Source organism: Balearica regulorum, chromosome 2 (assembly GCF_011004875.1).
Source record: "Balearica regulorum gibbericeps isolate bBalReg1 chromosome 2, bBalReg1.pri, whole genome shotgun sequence".
Taxonomy (NCBI): domain Eukaryota; kingdom Metazoa; phylum Chordata; class Aves; order Gruiformes; family Gruidae; genus Balearica; species Balearica regulorum.
This window is the reverse complement of record NC_046185.1, coordinates 67,816,525-67,838,046: the sequence shown is the minus strand read 5'-3', so window position 1 is coordinate 67,838,046 and position 21,522 is coordinate 67,816,525. Positions and strand designations below refer to the sequence as shown.

Below are 21,522 nucleotides of genomic sequence, written 5' to 3'. Positions count from 1 at the left end.
AAGCCTGCTTTGGTGAAGTGACTTATGCTACAATTTTTCCAAGTTCTATAGGTATCTGATTACTTTCAGGTTTATTAAGTCATAAATCTGTGAAATTGTTGTTCTGGTTTTATATATTTATAAGAATTTTCTTTTTCTTGGTGATTTTCTACACATCCCAAATCAGGATTTAGCCTTGTTTTTATTGTAAATGCTGAGAAATACCCAGCTGTGCAGTCCCCAATGAGTTTGTGAAAGGACTATCAATAACTTTGTGTGTGTGTGTTTGTGCATGCGGACCTTTTCTCACTACTAATGAAAGCATATCTTTTGCCATTCTTTTCTCTTTAAATTTATAAAAAATATTTAGATGTGTCGTTTATTGAGGCATGTTTCTGGAACTGAGCCCCTCGAGATTACTTGCATACATGCAGAAGATACCTTTCAGGTCACTGGCCCACAGGTACGCTTAGCTTTTATCCGGCCACTTCTACTGGATACAAATAAATAAAAATTACTTCTATGAATTTTTTTGGACACTTAATGTTGAACTGTTCAAAATACTTCTAAGAAAGTTGTGCTTTAATATAGGGCGGTAGCTAAAAGAATGCACAAGGCAGATCATCAAGCCTGCAAATGTCAGATGAATACACTACAAAGACATAATAGTAACAGTTTAATTTTGTATTTTGCCTGTGAGGGCATTTGTGAATTCATGTGCAATACTATTTACTAGGACTTCCAATGATAAATATTTCGTTCTCTGTCTAGATAATTTCTGCTGCAGAAACACTGGCATTACACCCATCTAGCAAGATTGCAAAAGAAAATCTTGAGGTGTTCTGTGAGGCCTGGGAGTCTCAACTGAGTGACATGTCTATGTTGTTAAGAGAAATCAATGATGTGTTTGAAGGAAGAAGAGGTAAGAATGCTATGTACAAATAGTAAAATGTAGTTTTCAAAACATCCAAGAATTTTAAGTGTGATTTAGTAAATACTGTTTTCTTAAGAGAAGAGCATAATAAACAATCCCACATCCCGTATGGCAATGTGGAATCTAGGTGGCAATACACAAATATATTGGTTTTGTGTAGATGTCAAATTGGGGTGCTTACTGGATTTTTTCCAAGAAAAAGAGCCAAAAACGTAAAGGCTTGATTTGTGTAAAACTAGGTATGTTTAAATTTCTGCACTGTGATTAGTTCCAGCAAAATCAAATGGAATTGTTCAAAGGACACAAAAGTATTTGAGACAACTCTTTGCCAGCGGTGCCCAAATATTAGGGGTATAGGGTTTTCATCCCACCTTTTGGTTTGTCTAGGGCATACCACTTCATAACAATCAAGATACAACTTGAATTCTGTGACATGTTTAATTAATTTCCTGTATTTCTGGAAAATATATATACACAAATATATATACACATATGACATTCTGTACTGTCAGCTTGCCTTGTATTCACTTCATAACGTAGTGAATGTAGTTATTTGATTTTTAAACTGCTGTCCTTTCTCCTGGATGGAATCTCTGATGACTCTGCACTATCTTGGGATATTTTCTCTGGTTGGTAAGTTTATTGGTATTTGTACAACATGTAGAAGAAAATCTTGGAATCTTAAGAAAAACATTCTGTGTTTACTTTTAGCATAGGGCAATTTACCTTAAAAATGGAAGCCATTTTGTTTTTCATTTTTATCTAACAATATTTTTTTTTCAGATGATGTCTTTAGTGTAGCCTGTCATACTTCTTGCAGCTACATGTTTGTTTCAGTCTTTAAGGTATAATTGCATAGAGATAGAATGTAATATATAATAATAATAATGAATGTCTTGTATTTTTAAGAAAATCACTCAGGTTTAAAAGTTTAGATTTAGTTAAATACAGGGACTTAATTTTTTTTTAATTTAGGATAGAGAAAAAGTAAATCCTTATTCAGGTTAGATGACACTTTATCAATGATACAGTACTTCATCTTGCCATTAACGAGAGACTTTTTTAATTTTTAGAGTTTATTTTGTCAGTTTTAACTTTCTGTACTTTGTCAGGTTTTTGTGTAAGCAGTTATTTTCTGCCAGCTTTGTTGTGAGGACAGTAAACAACCAACCACAGAGCAGTAATATCTTAAATTGTTGCTTCTGGTTCCTAGATGAATGTGTGTCTGAGCCTGAAGACTTGTAAAAGGAAAACATCTGTTGGAATTCTGAGTGGGTTTACAATAATTGTGTGTAGCGCAGGTTATTGGGAATTTGAGGTGATTGTTCTGCTACTTGTTCTTCCACCTTGGTCCAGAATGCCATTTAAAGATGTATAGCAATGCATTAGATCAGAGATCCTGTTTATGGGCTTTTTAACGTTCAGTGGGTTTTCTGTTTGTTTTGGGAGCCAAGAACATACTGACTTTCTTTAAACATAGCATTAAATTTTATATAATGCAATTAAAAATACGATATTACTCTAATATTAATATGTTCCAACAAATTCAGAATTTGCAGGGCTGATCATGCAGTTATGAGATTCTTTTTCATATTTATACAATGGTTTAGCAGGGTTTTACATGTTTATGTGTGCATAGGTGTGCAGGTACATATTTTTAAAGAGTAATATATGGAGAGAGTAATATATATTGTTATACTGTATATATGTACTGTGTATATATATACTGTATATGTATGTATATTGTAATGTCTATATATATTACTGTGTTTAAAAATAGTAGTATGAGAATCATGCAGCCACAGCAAAGTGTATACTTGGCTCTCCAAACAAATAGTTCTTGAAGTGTTGCGGCAAATTCCCAGCCTCCTGTGGTTAGTAACTTTCTCTTCTTTTGTGGCTGTTGACAGCAGGTAACAGACATTTTCCACAAATGGTACTTTCCAATTTCTTTAAAGCATCATTTCACAAGGGATCCCCAGTGTTGTTGCTTGAAGGAGAAAGAAGAGGATGGGTAGGTGTTGCTGAGCCTGTTGGAGGCTATAGCGTGCGTGAGCCTGGCTGCAGCGGAGACTAACTTCTCCCGTTTGGCATAGCCCAATGAGTCCGTTCTTGTTTAGTGTCTCTCCTTTCTCAGTCTTTCCTTCAGCATAAAGTGTTCTGATACCACCATTGGTAAGATAATAAGCGTAGATTGTATTCTTTATCTGGCCTTGGGTGCACTAGGTCTTGTACTGCCAAAATGATGCTTAAGAAATCATGTCTCAGCTTTCCTTGTCTTGTGGCCCAGCCTAGTGAGGGACTTCTCTCTGAATTTGGATTGTTTCACATTAACTCTCAATTATCTCCTTAGAAATAATTTGACCTCCTATATCCACCCATCTTCTACAAAGTTTTTCTCTGTGTTGTGGGCTAATCTTTTTTTTTTTGGTTTGCTTGTTCTCTCTTGTTGGACTCCAGAGTGACTCTTGTCCAAAATAAACCCCCCAAAACCCCCCACAAACACAAAAAAACCCCACCAAAAAACTCTCACCCAAATACACCCCCTCCACCTTTTTTTTTTTCTCCTAGAAATCACTACCGATGTCCCAATTAATAAATTAAACTATTTGTTTTCTAAGAGATTATAGGAGTGGCATTCACAAAAATTTTTCCTCCAAACACAGTGAAGTTTCACAATATTTTATAAGATTTTATTCTTCTTGTACCTCATGATACTTGTCTTAATGTTGAGGTTGGTAAAAGTATCTTTATATTATGGACTAAAATGTAACAAGTGCTTTATTCCTAGTAGAATTGTGATTGTGTGTAACAAAAGATAGAATTACAGTAAGAAGGTATATTTTTTTTTCTCTCCTCAGTTTAAAAACTTGTATTTTTGTACTACCAATTTAAATATTTGGCTTTGAGAGTTCAGAATACAGCTTAAAAGGTAAAAATTGAATGGTGACTAAATGTGCTGGACACATCTAATAAAATAAGCATTTTTCCGATTACACTAGTTTCACATTATTTACACCACTTTTTTTTTATTTTTACAAGCAATTGCACAAGTCCTTACCCAGTGTTTCTTTCCTATCAGAAAATCAGGTATTTCTCATACAGAGGTTCAAAGCTCACATGGATAGAGCGCCACATTTAGCTTGGACATGAAGCAATATTTTACTCAATTTTAATGGAATTAAATGGAATTAATGCCAAAATTGAAATGGGCTTGTGTTGGGGAGGGGGTGTACCCACACATAGGGGTGGGGGAGGTTGGTGAGCACACCACAGCCCAGAACTGTGCAGTGGAGTTGGACTTCTTCTGCTTAATCCTAAAACACTTTTTCATCCAGTGGTGAGGAGACCCATTCTGCTCAGCGCTGGTGTTTGAAAGGTTGCATGGCTGGCCTGGGCTGGGGAGAGTGCCGGGCTCCTCTTCAGGGCAGCTCCTGTCAGCTGGGAGGTTTGGTTCGGCGGGGGATGGATGGGTTTGCTCTCCACTGGCAGTGCAGAAACCTGAGAATTACAAGTTTAAGATACTTGACTTTGAGGCTTTTGCGCTTTGAGATGAATCACCTAACGAAAGTACCTTTCATTGATCCAATCTGTTGGAGGTCAGCCAATCTCTTTCTTTTTTTCCTTCTAACCTTTTGGTTTCAGCACGTTGGAGAAGAATGTGAATAATCCTCTGATTGCTCCCTTCTAACTTGGTCACAAGTGAGAGAAAGATTTATGAAGATGACTTCCTTTTCTGCCCTCCTCTTTTGCTCACTTGATTTGAGAGGAGTTTAATGACTATGAGAATTTGGGAGGGCTGTAGTTCCTGAATAGGGAACACAGATCAGAATTTCAGAATTTAGAAATTAAAGAGTTCTAGAAAGAAGGGTGAAGCAGGGATGCAGCCATCCTACTTTGAGATAAGTGAGATCAAAACCAGGATTTAGAAGTTGAAATAGTGGCATTTTGGAGGGAAAAACATGGTTGGAACTACTAGAGAGCAGAAAATTAGAAGACAAAGAGGATGCAATATTAAAAATTATTTTAAATAAAAAAACACATTAGAGAAAACACATTAGGAGAAACAAAAGCAGACTGGAAAAATAAAAGGAAGATCATAATACAGCAAAAAGTCTTTTGCTATTATAGCGAAGATCTGACTTACAAAGGAAGTTAAATACCTGAAAAAAAAGTATGTGTATTCTGTTAATGGAGTCAAATATAAATTCTGTGATTAAACTCATGTAATTAAGTATTTTCTGATGAAGTAGGATTATCTCTGGCCTGAGTTGATCTGTGCTTTTGAAAGGTTTGATATCTGTGGGTGCAGTGAGATGATGGGGTGGTTTGTGTGTGTGTGCTCATGTTTTTTGGTGGTTTTTTTTTTTTAAATGTTCCAAGAAATAAATAACATCCTTTCTCTTTCTGAATATGGTGAGCAACTAAACCTTGCAAAGCCAAATAATGGAAATTGCTTGAAGACCAAAATATTTTTTTTCTTATTTCTGTTCACCACCTCTTTCCATTTGGTTTCCATAATTCTGAATGCCCACCTTATATGCGTGAGTAATATGTTATCTCAGCGTGCATTTGTAGTACATTTGTTACGTCAAACAAAGCTTTCTGTGTTTCAACTTTTTTTAACGTGGTACATCAGGTTTTTACGTATCACCAAGGAGATCTTCTATACTACAGCATTTTAAACTTACAAGTTAGCTTTTGTTCTTGGTATGTCTTACATGCTTTCTTACATGCCTTTTAGCTGATATTTTGATATATAGGATGTTGTAAATCACTTCTCATATCAGTCTTTAGTGAGAAATCTTGCTTGGATGCATGTTTGGGCAATTAATATCCAAGTAGCTCTGCATTCTGAAAAAGATATTTAGGCAGCTTGTGCCCTGGTAGCTCATTTTATCTTTTGCAAAACTGGGTAGGGGAAGGAAGTAGTCATCTTAGAAAGGAAGAATTCATTTTTTCATACTTATAAAGAGGGTTGAGGGACACTTGTCAACTTACTGAAGTTTGTTTTCTAGGAGTCAGTTGCCTAGACATGGAGCTCATGATCTTTCTGTGGTGTCAGGAGATAAAGAGCATACTTTCAAAAAATCATGAATGTACAAGAGAACTGTCTTCTGAGCACTCAGAATGGAATTTTTCTAGGAGCTGTTAGAAGAGGAGGAAATAGCAATTGTAGGGGGGTTTGTTTCTTGTTCTTTGTCTGAGGTGCATCATCTCTATGCAAACCTGGTACCAATATCTATGGTAGTAGCCCTTTGTTTCTTCAGGTAAAATCTATTTTTCACTAGCTTTCAAGTTTTTTTACTGTAATTTTATATAGTCAACTTTCCTCTCCTGAATCTATTGTAATAAATGTAAGTGTTCATAGATAGTCTTCTCTTCTCCAGACTAAACAGACCCAGCTCTCCCAGCCTTTCCTCAGACAAGAGATGCTCCAGTGCCCTAATCACCCTCATAGCCCTTAACACCTAAAATATTTTTTTTCCCACCATTTGTTTTGCTCAGACTTGGAATATCTGAGGCTCCTGGGGATGTAAGAAATAGTAAGTGTGCAAAATGCTTTAAAACTGTTTTCTTTATAAAGTACAGCGCGCACAAGGTTATGTATAGTACAGTACAACATCAGGATTTAATTGGCATTACTTAGAAGAACCTACCTAGGTATTTCTCACTAGTGGCATTGCCTACTCCAAATTTCATACCGTCCAACCCATGCCAAGAAAAGCTTTACCTGGAACTACCATTGCACGTTCTGTACTCTGCAATGAGTGCACGTAGCGATAGCTACTCAGTCACTGGAAAGAGTTTCTTTACTCGGTTGTGGATTGCATGCAGGGGACTAGAAATCTTAGTGAGGGGAAACTGTTCAGAGGAGCTTTCTTAACTGCCAGTTGCTGAGAGCTAAGACTGAACAGTACAGAGTTCCTGGCTTGTCTCTCTCTGGAAGCACGAGACAGGCAATCCTCTGCAATATTCAATGAGGAGGAAGGACAGGTAAGTAATTTGCTTTTGTAGTACTGCAACCTAAGGAAGGATGAAGTAAGGCATGTGATCCCATTCATTAAAATCTCCATACAAATTTTGGTGTAAATGTGTGTGTTCTTCATAGGAGAGAAGCGTGTCTACCTATCACTGCCCAGACCCGGGGTAAGTTGCATTTGGGATTGTTGTATTTACATTAGATCTGCTCTTAACTAATTGACTTCTTTCCGTGTTACACCTTGATGAGGATGTAGCAATACCTTGGTAACACACATCCTGACTGCATGGCTGACAGTAAAATACCAAACTTTGTCAAGTTATTAAATGAATAACAGACATACTGAAAACTAGGGTAACTAGTTACATAATATGCTTTAATTCCCATTCATTAATATGATAATTTTTTACCATGTACTCAACTGTCACACTATATAATAAAAAAAATGCATTGTTACTATTAAAACAGTAAGGAAATGCTGCAATATACTGAAAATAAGTCTTGGTAATCTGATTATTTTTTTTACATTTTTGCCTGAGCTGACCTATTTGGAATAAAGGGACAAGTTTGAGCCTATTGTAGACGCTTCAAATAATGAGTTCCTGTTTTCTTCTTTGATCTGAAATGTTTTTAATGCAGAGAAAAAAGCTACACCAAAAGCCTAGGTTTAAGTTGTGAGGTAATCAATATCCTTAGCTGATTATAATGGATATTACATTGTTTCTGGGAGCACCTGTGTGTTAGGAAACCTCCTAAACTTTGTTAGTATCATGTAATCAGTCATTTGATTCACTTGCTACATACAGAATCTTTTCATGGGTAGGAAGAAGGGGAAGAATGATCTGGGAAGGTACTGTAAGCTGTAGCTTGTTTCTGTCTCTCCTTTTCTTTCCTTAACCTGTAGTGTTGAGGAATTTGGGTGTGAAATGATCACCTGTCTCCGTGTCTCCTGTCGTGCAATTCTGTGACTTCAAACACAACATATTACTTCTAGCCCGTAATGATAAGGGAAAGAGAAAAGGTCATACATTATAAATCCAATCTGCAGATTTAAGTAGAATAGAACGTTAGGCTGGGTGAGCATGGGTGAATTTCAGAGTCATGGAACTAAATATCGAGGCTGGAAAATGGATTGGTTCAGTGACTTTTGATAGGGTTTTTGTCCCTCACTGGTTTGACTAAGCTACATAGCTTCTGGACTTCATCCGGTATTTAAAGAGGAGATGTTTGAAGTCAGATTCCTACTTACTGATTCATATGACTTTTAAAAATACTTTCAATAACAACTTTGTGCTCAGGATTTAAACAGTTCTGCTTTGTTGTTGTTTGAAAGGTTGCTGCCGCCTTTTTGATTTTGCAAGATGCATAGGTTCGGGGGAGTTATGATTAACAGACAGTTTGGAAACAGACAGAAAATGTAGATTATGTCCACAAGACAACAGTTTCTTCACAGAGCAATTGCTTTGCCTAACCTTTGGAACTGCCAGCCTTCTCAGTGCTGTGACTCTTGGTACTGCCTCGTCTCTCCGTACCACCATCGTAGAGCTCTGCTGTGCCTGGCTAAAGCCCACGCTGTCCCTGCACAGAAGTCACACTCTTCCTGTCGATCTAATTAGATTACATATTTTGTTAGATCTGTTCAACTGTGACTGTGCTGTTTGCTGGTAATGAGTCCTAGACCATGCCATAGTTGAGGACAGAGCAGTAGTGATGATTCATCTGTATGCTTAATGCACAGACATATTTTTCTCTATAGTGTTAGGTGTCAAATTATGTTTTAAAAGCAGAGTAACTGCTTATCTGATTTTTACCAATTCTATTCAAATAGCATGAACGCTCCAATAGAATGGAGCATACCACAAATCTGACAAACATTTTGAGGTTTCTTTCGTTATTTGTGGATAGAAAAACATACCTGTGCTAGAGTGCTGGTTTTCTTAAATAACCTCACTCAGCAGCTTAAATATTTGTCATACCTTGTAGCCCAAAGTTTGTATTTACATACAAACCTAATTTGGCTTTGTGTTCCTTTTTTCTTTGAAGACTCTGCCTTGAAACCAGCATTTCTTGAATTGCATCTCTAATACACAGTATGATCAAACTGAAATGACAATTAGGAGTATCACTTCTTACACTTTTTGCTAAATTTTTTGATATGAGATCAGCATTTCTAATACATAGGCAGATTTATAGTTTCTAATCTGGGTAGACATTCATAAGATCCAGAATATTTAAAAATTTGGGGATGGGAAAAGAGAAATGGCATGAAAGCTAAACTGAGCAGCAAATTGCAGTAGGAACTTCAATAATAGTATTTTTATTATTGCTCAAACTCCTGAATTGAGAGATGGAGATCGCACCTGGAGCGTATTTCTAATGCTGTTCACAATGAATAGTGGTGGGGTTTGGTTTTTGGTTTGGTTTTGTTTTGTTTTTCCCCCTGCAGGCATTACTGAGCTTAATTTGCCCAGGTACTCCCACTAATGAATAGCAGCTCTTTTCAGATTCTCAGACAGGGATCTCAGTCCTGCCCTGCTGTCATCCAACCTCCGGTGGCTCATGCCTCTCCAAATTATGACTCCAACTTTGTACTTTCCATTCCCCTGCACTCCCATACAGTTTTTGAATGTGGGCTGCAGCTCCCATGTCTTGTTAGTTTTTGCTGTCTTTGCACAGTGACAGCACCGGCATGTGAAGCTAAAGCCAGGAACTGCTGCTCTCCACACGCAGCTCGATTTGAAACAAGTCGTGTGTTGCTGCGTGTGTGATGCAGTTGGCAAGCTCTGCCTTATCAGGTGTTCCACTCATCAGTACCACTGATGATTGTTTTAACCTGAGCCAATATTTGGCTCGTAGCCAGACTGATATTTTGGATAGTTGATGACTTAAATAAAAGAAGGAAACCCATAACAAGATCAAAGTTTCAGTATTTGCTTCCAGCTGCTTCAGCAAAGTGACACAGATAATCAGCTACGTTGTCATACTAGCATTTACCTGGGTTGTACCCCAGATCAGCTTGCTACTAGCCAAATCAACTTCCAAGTCCCTGTTAGATCAGTATCATCTTTGATGGAAAAATCAGTGCAGTAGCTCCTAATTAAGACTGTTTATTTAGTCCTAAGTATTACTGAGGATTTAGAGGCTAAGGGGAAGAGATGGTACTGGGTGAGGAAGTGGAGTCTTAGAACTGTGGAAGACGTCTTTTCCTTGAAGCTTTAGGGTGTCTGTAGGCACTGACCCTGCTTGCACATGCCATTTTGGGAAGACAGCCAGATCAGAACAGGTTCTCAGCCTCTGCTGAGAAGTTTGTCTGAACCACTGGAACTCTCCTGCAAAGTCTACCTCTGCCTATACACCACCTCTTACGATTTGTTAGTAAAATTATTACTAATTCCTTTTATTTAAAAAATATTATTTTTTTGTTTGAAACAGAAGCATAATGCAAATCTGAAAGCATTAAAGCCAGTCAAACTAGATACTGAGGTAAGATGCCATTGTTTTAGTAAAAAAAAAATTTTAATTTTTTTTCCTCTTGTCTGAAGAATTTATTTTCAAGTGCCATAAATATGGTTACCATTTACAGGAACAAGCGAAAATTGCAAAACTGGGATTAGAATTGCATCTGCTCACATCCAGTGTGGATTCTGAGACAGAGAAATGGGAGGATCAGGAGAATGAGATCGTGCAACATGGACAAGGCATGTCAAGTATGGCCTACTCCATGTATTTATTTACCAGGTAATTACACTGTATGCAGCATGTTTTGGTGGGGAGAAGAGCATTAACAGTGTTTGTAAGAAATAAGACAATTTAATTTTCAAAGTATAACAATTGGGACACATTCAGAAAAGAGCTTTAATTTCTACCTTTATGCTTTATAAATTCTTGTGAATTTCTAAGCTGTTTAATAATAAAACTAGGGGTGGTTTGGGGTTTTTTTAAGTGTTAAACATCTGTTTTGTTGCAGAACAGCTATTTAAATACCTCTTGGGTACGGAGAACATTTTAAGAAGCATGTTCATAAATACTCTTAAAATAAAGGGAATTAAAGCAGAGGTATATAACTATAGATTGGAATTACTGATCTTTGCTGTACTGGAAGGTGTTCTCCTGAAACATGCCCATGCAATGTCAGCTTTCTAAATTCTTCAAATAAGGGTTTGTGGTTTCATTATAAGAGTTGAGATTTTTCTTACCTAGTAGTCCAATAATACATGGTATGCCAGGGACATGGGTTTCTGTCCTTGTTCGGCTGGTAAGAGAACCATTGCTAATTTCCAGTAGTGCTCTAGCCACTGAGGTGTTTATATAATACTTTGAAATGCAGTTCCTGTAGTAAGTTATTGTTGTGCATAGTATCTTCTAAAAGAGTGGTATGTTATAGTTCAGTGGTGTGAATGGGGGTGAGAGAGAGAGATACTATAAACTGTGCAAGTAGCAGGCAAAATAACCTGCAGTCTATACATGGCATATATTCCGTTTTCATTATTTCCCACAGAGGAGAAGGACTTCTGAAAACTACTCAAGATTTATTTCATCAAGCAGAGGTAATACATTTTTAACAAAATAGGAGTTAGGAACTCCGAGTGAAGAACAAATTGGAACTTAACTGTCTGGTTCCTTACACATAAGTACACTGTACCATGAATTGGCAACTGTAGTTTTTAAGCAGCCTAACTCTGGTACATACTTTCTAACAACTAACATTTCAGTGTTTCAGTAGTAGCTTCATTAAACTGACAGATTCCAGTTAGGAGTAGGAATGGTAGATAGGCATTACAGCAAATACAGTGGACTTCAATGCATTAGTAGTATCATTGTGTCACTTAGCTCAGGTCAGTAGCCTTTTATTTCAGAAGTCACTCCACACTGCTGAGTTGTTAATTATAAATGTACACAACTATCGCAAGTATTTCCGGCTTATAGTACACTATTTATTAAAACAAGGAGAAAAAGCCTCATCTTCCATTGCAGTTCATTTTGTTACATGTTTTCTCTCCCTTTCAGATTTTTGCTACAGAGGGCACAAAGCTTGCTTCAGCTCTTCATGCCTTTTCTCATCAGGTGATGTATGACCTCTAAAACAGCCATTCAGCTTATGACACTAGTGACGCTGCTTAAAAGCTGGTTGTGTTACCTTCTCCGTTAACTTAATATCAGAGCCTTTAACACAGACTGGTTTTGTCCTCATGCAATGCTTTTTAGGTACATGATGATGACAAACCTTTGCTTCTGTTGGAGGCTGAAAAACTGATCTCTATGTGCAAGCAGCTCCAGGTAACAGCTAAAGCTTCTGTTCAGGGTAAAAGTGCGACATTTGCCAAGGTAAGGTAAAAGTTATATATATTCTGAAAGTATGACTTAACTCATTTTGAAATATAGTAACTTACTAATTTATGCTCCTGTTAAAATATGAAACAGTTCATGACAGCTGAACTCTTGGATTGACAGAGAACCGTAAAAATTAATTAAAGTACAAAATTTTACACTGTTATGCAAGCATTTTTCTGCTATGTCATTGTTGCTGTTCCTCATGCAGAAGAGGAATTTACTTCAACTTGGAAGTACATTTTAGCACTTAATGTATTTTGAGAAGCTGATGTGCAAAGCATAGAGGAAGAACAGCAAGAACAGTTCTTCTTGCTGAAGGTCATCCCTCACTGATAACTGTAACCACGCCATTTACTGCACTGTCTTGTGCCCGGAAGGGATGTTCTTCAGCACCGGTGCTACTGTGTTCTAGACTTCTCCCCCCCTGCCCCCCACCCCCAGCAGAGAGGGCTTCAGTGAAGTTTATCCTGACCTGACCCCCTCGTTCACGCTGAGAGTTTGACAGGAGGCAAAGTATGGTACCCTGGCACCCAGCACACCTGGAAGCCTGGCAGTGGATAGCTTGGAAAGTATTACTCTACAGGCTTATATGAATGTTTTCTTCAGGGAGCACAGATATCCAAGTTTTGTGTAGCTGGCCCAATGGCCACAGACATATATCACTGATATTAATGTTTTAAGGAACAGCTTCCCTATCCCTAGCTTATCAACATTACAGGTTAAGAATCACTAAAATAAGTAATGGGATTTTTTTTTTTTTTTTACTTCCTCTTACTACAAATACTGAAATTATCATTTGGGTTTTGGATTTCACTGTTAGTGAAAGAGTTTACAGAAATGTTTCCCAAGACAATGACAGTTTTGGACTGCTCTAAAAAAAGAAAAAAGGTGGCAAGGTGCCCATAGGCTTCCAATACTTAATATTGCTTTTTACTGCTGAGAACCTTTTTCAAAGAACTTCGGTCAATATCTCCCTCAATTTACCTACTAGATAAAGAGAGGTACTGGAATTTTATCGTGCTGCAACTGAGAATTCTCAGCTGAATAATACGAGATGGAGTAATGCTGTATATAATAATACTGTAATCCACTAGATTACAGTAGTAATGCTGTAGTCCACTAGGACTTCATTCAGAGAAATGTGAACTGTAATTAAGCATACCTCACTAAGAAAGGACCTCAGTGATCAAAATATTAATGAAGGTAATTTGTATTTCCACTGCTGTAATAATTATTGTTATTCTGTTCTTTGATGCTTAACATAAACATAACAAGTTCCAAATCCCAAAGACTGTTACTGAAATACCTGCTTGCTGCTCAGTAGGTAGAGTCTACGCTAGACTGCCCAGAGTTTATTCTGATATTATTCTTATTTGCTTTAAGTAAAAATCTACACAGCTGCTGTAAAAGTGTCAGCATTGTTACCACCGTAAGTATATCTGCAAACTTTAGTGGGGAATAGACGTTCTTTTTGAAGTTCTTTTTTGAAGAACTTCAAGTGTCCCTGAGAAGCAACATGATCAACGTGAGCAAGGCCAGTTCTGTGCACCTGGACATTAGTTTCCAATGAGCTATGGACATGAGGTTTCAGTTTTACAGCAGGGACTGGAACTGCCTAGACCATCCAAGCCTCTCAAAGCCAAACCGAGCACCTCAGGGCTACTGCGTGGTTTGTTTTACTCTCTCTAGCTAAACTAAATGGGAACTCCAGTCTGTTTATAGAGTGATCTATCACTGCATAGTGGTAATAGCTTATCAAAGTAATGTTTCTGGAGGGGCCCAGACTTGTGACCTGCACTGAGTGTTAGATTTGAGGCATAAACTCAAATGCTTTCAGATTTGGCAAACTTTTTAGTGTAATTCATATCAAGGTAAAGCTTACAGGATGCATGGCTTCCTAAATCATGCTGACAGGACATAAAAGGAAGAATTATGAGTCATATTTAGATGGTAAGAGCTCCTTTCCAAGAAACTTATATTACTGTTTACTATTATATTATTATTAGTTCCTTCTCCTGGGATGTGTGTCATTCCCTTCTGCTTCCTAGCTCAAGTCTTGGGTTAACAGAAGGGATGCTGTTGCTTTACATGTACTATATAGAGAAATTTTAAAAAGCTAGGCAAAACCTTTTCATTAGAAGGGATTTATGAAGGAAAAATATTACCTATTCAAGCTTGAAATGGTATATCATCATCTCATGTATTAAACAATTGCCTAATAAAAGTAATCAGTGGTCTTACTCTACTCTAATTGCCTTGTTTAGGTTGATGCATGCATCCTGAAAACAAGGAACGTGATGACTCTGTTATGTCAGCTTCTTCCACTTTGCTGCAAGTTACTGAGAAAGGTGAGTACTTGGTTCATCTGCAGTATTTTAAAGTTTTTTGGGGGGAAGGTTTTTGTTAGGGGTTGTTTTGTTTGGTTTTAAGAAATCTTTTTTTTTTAATACAGAATAAAGCAGGAAATGGCTGTCTTAAACCTGCTCCACCATGGAGAGAAGACAGAATACGAACTGGTACAAATGCACATACTCCAGAAAGGAGAGCTGAGACATTTGGCATCAAGTCTTTAGAAAATCATGTAACAAACATGACATTTTTAGAGAGCAAGTAATTATAGCACTTAGAAATGCAGGAACTCCCATTTGAAAATAACACTTGCTGAATTCTCAGTATTGCTTTCATTTGTGGAAAGTCAAACCAGGTTAATTTGAATTAAAACTGTTGACCTTTGTCACATCTAATAGATGTCCCATTACTTAGCAATTACAACACCAACTAGTCTAATCGTTATGTATTTTTATAATGTGAATGCCTTTCCTATGCTCACTATTGATACCAGGTTTGTAATTAATGCTTATGAATGTCTTAATGGATGTTTCAACCCAAAGATGCTGCTAATAGACATTTTATATCAAGACCCTTGTGCTGCATATGCTATATGTAACACTACTGCTGAAGTCTGTAAACTCATCTCTGGCCTATTTCAGTCTATGTATTTGATAAAGCAGAATCAGGAATATAGTCTGAAAGGCTGCGGCCTGAAGCACTGAAATGTTACCTTAGTTACGAGTTATACCTGCAATGAAGTAGTTCTAGAAAAAAAAACAAACCCAACCCTCTTTCAGTAGCTGCACCACTGAATTTCAATCTTGTTGACATGATTCATATTTCCAAAAGTCTATTTCTAAGTGATTAATACTCTTGACTCAAACCCTTTTTCTTTTACTATCTTTATTTGTAGATGGCAGCTGTTGCTTACTTTTTTTTTTTTTAAAACTTACTGAGCAGAATTTGAATTGCATGTAGAACCACCTAAGTATTATGTAGACATTACATTATACCATTTAAAATTTAAGAAAATAGATACTGATTATGACAAACTTCTGTACAGAGGGCATTACTCAACTCTATGAAAATAGAACCTGGTGTGAAATACATATTTTCAAGTTTATCTGCTCTTTGTACATAGGCTTCTGTTGCATTTTTATTTTCAATTCACCTTTGTCAAACTCCACATTGTACTAGTTTAGCTAAATTAAGTGATAGCTAAATCAGATGATTTTTCTGTATGTGTTATGCTTGTACTGAGCAGAAGCAAAGCTGCCTGTGGAACATAAATACTCTCCACATACCATTCTGTGCTTATTTTAAAACTTGCAGTGCTAGAATCGAGAGAAAAAAAAGAAAGCAAATTTTAATATACAAACTATTTGAACAGTTTTATTCTTCTATGAAACAACTGTTTTGGAGTTCCACTTTAAAAAACAGGCACTAGGCCTTTCAATACCATGACAGTTACAGTGCACAAAAGTAGCTTACTTAGTATCAAATACAGATGATACCTGGATAATTAATTTCATGAAGAAGAATTAAGACGTTTCAACAAAACTTCCTCATACTCCTTTTGCGTCAGAAGTCCTTGAGTTATACTCTTGCTTTCTTCAAATTTGGGCAGAACTACAGCGATGTATCCCTCCGTTGATGGCTAAAAAGCAAGGCTGAAGTTAGTAGCGAAATAAAAGTTAGAAAATAAAAAAGCAAAAAAGTTTTTCTTACCTTTTCTTGCAGAATAGCTGGATTGCTAAGAATGTTTTCATTCACTTCTATCAGACGTCCTCGTATACAACTGCAAAAGTGTTAAGTTTCAGTAAAAGTGCATGGTATGTCAAGGTAAGAAGAAAAAGGGGAAAACCTTACCTATAAATGGTGTATTCCTCTCCATCTGATGAAGATATCCTGCACAGAGGGGCAAGTTCTGTTAAAAACTGAGCTCCCTGCATTTGGGGGGGAAAAAAAAAATAATATATATATACACACATACACACACACACATATACATATACACTTTTAATTACACAGGGCTTTTAAAAGTATTACCATCAGCAACTCAAGAAGTTTGTGTGCTGCAGAACAACGCAAGGAGGTGTGATAGCAACAGGTCACTGCAAGTGACACAACCGTGCTTCCCTGCAGCAGGGAATGTGACAGTAACTTCATTCTGTGCACAAATAGATCAGAAGCTTGTAAGAGCTCCCAAATTTAGTCATAGTTAAGTTTCTTGTGCAATAACAGACTTGTAGTTTGAGCAGATTAAAATCGGCAAAGAGAGGAGAAAACTGGCACAGTTGATTTTGGTAGAACCAGGTTAAACCACATAATTGAAAACCCACCATGAGCACACTGAACTAGGCCATCTGTTATCGAGGTCTGTTTGACAAAACCAGTAGTCTCCAAATCCTTGGCATTTTGGTGGGAACCATTTTTTATCTATAAATGCATGTTTAAGTCCCTCTAGCTACTATGAAAAAGAATTGCTAAAAGCGGCTGTTAGCCTTGCTTTGAGCAACACTGGGAGCCACTGGTGCTGCAGGAGCACCGCAAGACCCTGGCTGGGACAGTCAGACAGGCACCTCTTGAGAAAAGTCTGAAATCTGCAGCTGTGGAGGGAGTGTTTTAAAATAAAATGCAAAGGTAACTTGGTAAGTCTCTATCCTAGAAAGGACAGACAGTCTTATGTGCTCTAAGAGATGAAAACTAACCAAATCAAAAAGCCGTACGTACCCTTTTTGACTTCCCAGAGACCTTATTCTGGAGTCTGCTACAGTTGGCACTGATTTGGTAATTAATGCTCGTAATTGTTTTTCCCGTTTGAAGAAGAGGATGTGCTTCTGCTAAGGTGATGACACAGATTCTGCAATGAGAAATATAATTCTTAACACTGTAGTTGTGAGAAGCTGTGCTCTTAGGTGCTCTAAGCAACTCCACAACCTTCTCTGCCTGTACTGGCAGGATTTAAAACTGATAGTACTTCCTTAGGGCTCCTAGTCTAAAAACACTAGTGTGGTGGGTTGACCCTGGCTGAGGGCCAGGTGCCCACCAGAGCTGCTCTATCACTGCCCTCTTTCATTAGACAGGGGAGAAAAAGTACAACGAAAAAAGCTTACGGGTCGAGATAAGGACAGGGAGAGATCATTCACTAATTATCGTCATGAGCAAAACAGACCGAACTTAGAGAGGGAATTCATCTAATTTATTACTAAGCAAAACAGAGTAGAGGAATCAGAAATAAAATCAAATCTTAAAACACCTCCCCCCACCCCTCCCATCTTCCCGGGCTCAACTTCACTCCCGGCTTCAACCTCAGCGGCACAGGGGGACGGGGAGTGGGGGTTACGGTCAGTTCATCACGCGGTGTTTCTGCCACTTCTTCGTCCTCAGGGGGAGGACTCCTCTCATCGTTCCCCTGCTCCAGCATGGAGTCCCTCTCACGGGAGACAGTCCTTCACGAACTGCTCCAGTGTGGGTCCCCCACGGGGTCACAAGTCCTGCCAGCAAACCTGCTCTGGCGTGGGCTCCTCTCTCCACGGGTCCACAGGTCCTGCCAGGAGCTTGCTCCAGTGTGGGCTTCCCACGGGGTCACAGCCTCCTTCAGGTGCCTCCACCTGCTCCGGCGTGGGGTCCTCCACGGGCTGCAGGTGGAATCTCTACACCCCCTCATCCTTCCTCCATGGGCTGCAGGGGGACAGCCTGCTTCACCATGGTCTTCACCACGGGCTGCAGGGGAATCTTGCTCCGGTGCCTGGAGCACCTCCTGCCCCTCCTTCTGCACTGACCTTGGTGTCTGCAGATGTTCTTACATCTTCTCACTCCTCTCTCTGGCTGCAAAAGTTCTCTCTAACTTTTTTTTCCCTTCTTAACTATGTTATCACAGAGGCACTGATTGGCTTGGCCTTGGCCAGCGGCGGGTCCGTCTTGGAGCCGGCTGGCATTGGCTCTGTCAGACACAGGGGAAGCTTCTAGCAGCTTCTCACAGAAGCCACCCCTGTAGCCCTCCCCGCTACCAAAACCTTGCCACGCAAAACCAACACACACTAGTAAGACTACCAGTGTTGTGAAAGCTCTTCTTAACTTTACTGCTTAACGCTAGAGGGAGTAAGACTGTGCTCACAGAATCAAAGTAAAGCCGATCGATAGGTCAGTGTGAGTCACAGCGCGGGCACCTACCAGGCCCAGGTAGAAAGCAAGGATAGACAGGTCTGGGGCACAGCAAGAGACTGAGTAGGGTAACCCAGAACACAATTTACCTGAGCTAATGAAGAAGAACGGAGGACAATTGTTGGCTGTTGATCAGAGACAAATTTTAGTTTCCCACTTATGACAATGTCAGATACAGGATCAAATCAGACTCACTTTCTTCAGGGTATCTTGACGTCTGCTGTACCAAACCAAATGAAAATTGCGTTCTGACCTAAAGCAACCCCCTGCAGAAGGTGCTTTATTTTGAGACACTAGACTGGATCACCAAAAGCAGTACAATTCTTAAACAGGCTTTTACATAAGCTTAGAGCTCTTCTACCTGTTGTGCCCCACATGAGCATACTCGGTTCACTTTTCTGCTAGCTGCAGTAGATACTTGATACGCAAGAGGATCAAGTGAAGCACGGGGTGCTTCTGTAGGAAACTGTAACACAAGGCCATGTTTCTCAGAACAGCTAGAGGCCATTAGTGGTGAAAAATTACAGAGATGACTCCTGCGGTCATCTGGGCTTTAGTTAACCTGCTGCTTGCATTTTATCTTTTTCTTGTCACAAAACTGGCAAGCTTGAGGCAAGCCCAGCTGTAGAGACTAGGCCTACCTTCATCCCTGGTTTAGAACCACGCATGGAGAGCCCAGAACTTGCCAGTAAATGAACAGAGACAAAGCTATCCGTCTGTTTAAGAAGAGTTTAAAACCTAGGGCAAGGACCAGAATGAACAGAACAGTAACTGTAGAGGACACTGTGGCACAGAACCAGCTTTCTGTGCGGATGCTGCATCCATCTCCCTGCACTGTCGCATCTCCACAAGCTCTCGCTGCGCAGCTCCCCGCAAGAGGGAGACGGATGCCAGCGGATGCTTTCAGCGTGCCCCAGCAGCTCAAAGCTACCTCCTCTCCACCCCAGCCTCTTTCTAAGGGGAAGAGGATTTGGGGCTGACAGCTATTGGAGCTGAGACCTCGCAAAACAAAACAAAGCAAAGCAGCAGAGAATTTTGCACTGCTTAAAAATCTCAAAGCAATCTACAGCCCCACATGTAATAATGATGAAATACTTTACAGAGTAAAGCTGCTGTAGAAACCAAGGGTCTTGATATTTCAGAATTCAAAATAGCAAAATAATCTTTATAGACAGTTGAACAAAAGTTTTATATTTTTTATTTCTTCCCCCCCCCCATATCAACAGGCTTTAAACTGTTGTTAAGAGAAAGGTTTTTATATTAGACAACTGAGACCAATAACTACATATTTAGTGCAAATACAAGGGTGGCCTTCCTTGCTGTTGCTGTCATACCCGTTATTCCCAGGGACTCGGGTTTCTGTTTCCAGAGAACGAGACCGTGAGCTGCCTGAAACAGCCAGAGAAGCCCCAGGTCTGAAGGCTGCAGCGAGGCGATGGCTCTGCCCTGCACCAAGCGTGCCCTTCCTCTTACCCTGCGTTCCGAACAGGAGCGGGCACCCCGCTGGCCACAACAAACACCTCCTCACCTTCCCTCCAAGCGTGAGAACTTGGCACTGCCAGTTTTTGTTAGGTTCTCTTCTTCCCCCAGGGACTAAACACCCCAGAAACAGTCCTGATGCCACCAAGCCACCCTGCAGTCAGGCTGTGGTGGCAGGGCAGGAGCACGGGAAGGTAAGGTCTCTTTAATATTAGAGTCCAAACGAGGTATGGCGTTGATTTATTCCAAATGACTGGATGTGCAGCTACATCAAAGTAAAAACAACGTGTGACATTTTATTTCCTATCTTGTATTCAGTCTGTAGTACATGAACGTACAATTAAAAGCAATTAAATTATATAGAGAAAAAGCTATTGGCTCAAACTGAGCCAATTAATTTCCTAGAAACGAAGTTAAATGGACTACTTCTAAATGTCACTGCGGAAAAGTTTTATGAAATGTTGCTCTTCTGAAGATGATGTAAAGGGCCCTTTCAGCAGGAGAGGGTGCAGACGCAAGGGCAGCACTACGCACACTGAAGGGTCCTTTTAAAAAACTACTGAACAATATGGGGGGAAGGAGTTTAAGCTCCACTGTTTTTACCGGGGTAGTAATTAAAGAAGGATATAGGAGGGCTAGGATTTGTCACTCTCCCATCTTCCAGAAAAATCCAGGCTCGCCTGCTACTTCCCACCTGTCCCACTCCAGGCGTTTCAGCAGGAGTGTGATGCCTGTCGGTTCAGCAGCCCAGCTACGAGCGAGCCGCAGCGATGGCTGCTCTCCTCCAAGGAAAAGGGGCGCCGGGCGGGCTGGGGGCTGCTCGGCCTCAGCCCGCACTGGTGACGGGAGAAGGCGGGAGGGCTCCCCGTCCTGTCGTAAAGGCGCGGCGGTTCCTTCTCTGAAGCAAGCCGGAGGCTTCCCAAGAGTCAGACCCCCGCGGTCTGGGCTGACCGCAAGCACCTGCCCGCGAGAGAGAGCGGAGGCGGCTCCCCAGCGCCCCTCACCCCCCCAGCACCCCTCACCCCCCTCACGCCACTCGCCTGTTGGAGTGCTGCAGCACGCAGAAGTCCTCGCACGGCCGCCCCTTCACGTCTGCAACAGGGCACGAACATCAGTCACCGCCCCGCCGCTCCCGACCCGGCCCCGGCCCCTGTCCCGGCGGTACCTGGCTTGTACCAGCGCGTAAAGTACCGCTCCGCGCCGCCCGGTGCCGCCGCCATGCCGCCCGCCCAGCCCCGCCTCACCGGCGCGCCGCGATGACGGACCGGCGGTCCCGCAGCCGTCGGGCGGTGGTTCCGGCGGAGGCGGCCCCGGTCCC

At 40.1% G+C, this 21,522-nt stretch overlaps 2 protein-coding genes across 2 annotated transcripts in view; one reads left to right on the top strand and one right to left on the bottom strand.

Annotated features, from left to right (window-relative positions):
- Positions 1 to 16,275, top strand: part of CTNNAL1 (catenin alpha like 1) — a 63,407-nt gene extending 47,132 nt beyond the window's left edge. Inside the window, exons 10-19 of the mRNA XM_075744639.1 lie at positions 350 to 442; positions 751 to 901; positions 7,026 to 7,063; positions 10,329 to 10,379; positions 10,480 to 10,634; positions 11,395 to 11,443; positions 11,904 to 11,960; positions 12,102 to 12,221; positions 14,492 to 14,575; positions 14,680 to 16,275. Of these exons, the coding sequence (XP_075600754.1) occupies positions 350 to 442; positions 751 to 901; positions 7,026 to 7,063; positions 10,329 to 10,379; positions 10,480 to 10,634; positions 11,395 to 11,443; positions 11,904 to 11,960; positions 12,102 to 12,221; positions 14,492 to 14,575; positions 14,680 to 14,841 (960 nt within the window). The 3' untranslated portion in view covers positions 14,842 to 16,275. The remainder of the gene's footprint in view (positions 1 to 349; positions 443 to 750; positions 902 to 7,025; positions 7,064 to 10,328; positions 10,380 to 10,479; positions 10,635 to 11,394; positions 11,444 to 11,903; positions 11,961 to 12,101; positions 12,222 to 14,491; positions 14,576 to 14,679) is intronic.
- ABITRAM (actin binding transcription modulator) lies at positions 11,409 to 21,492 on the bottom strand. The gene is made up of 6 exons (XM_075744640.1): positions 21,370 to 21,492; positions 21,245 to 21,296; positions 17,292 to 17,421; positions 16,428 to 16,504; positions 16,287 to 16,356; positions 11,409 to 16,215 (listed from the first exon to the last, which is right to left on the bottom strand). Exons 1-6 carry the CDS (start codon positions 21,422 to 21,424, stop codon positions 16,087 to 16,089), a joined length of 513 nt encoding a protein of 170 aa, XP_075600755.1. The 5' UTR covers positions 21,425 to 21,492; the 3' UTR covers positions 11,409 to 16,086.
- Positions 21,493 to 21,522: the final 30 nt, after the last annotated feature.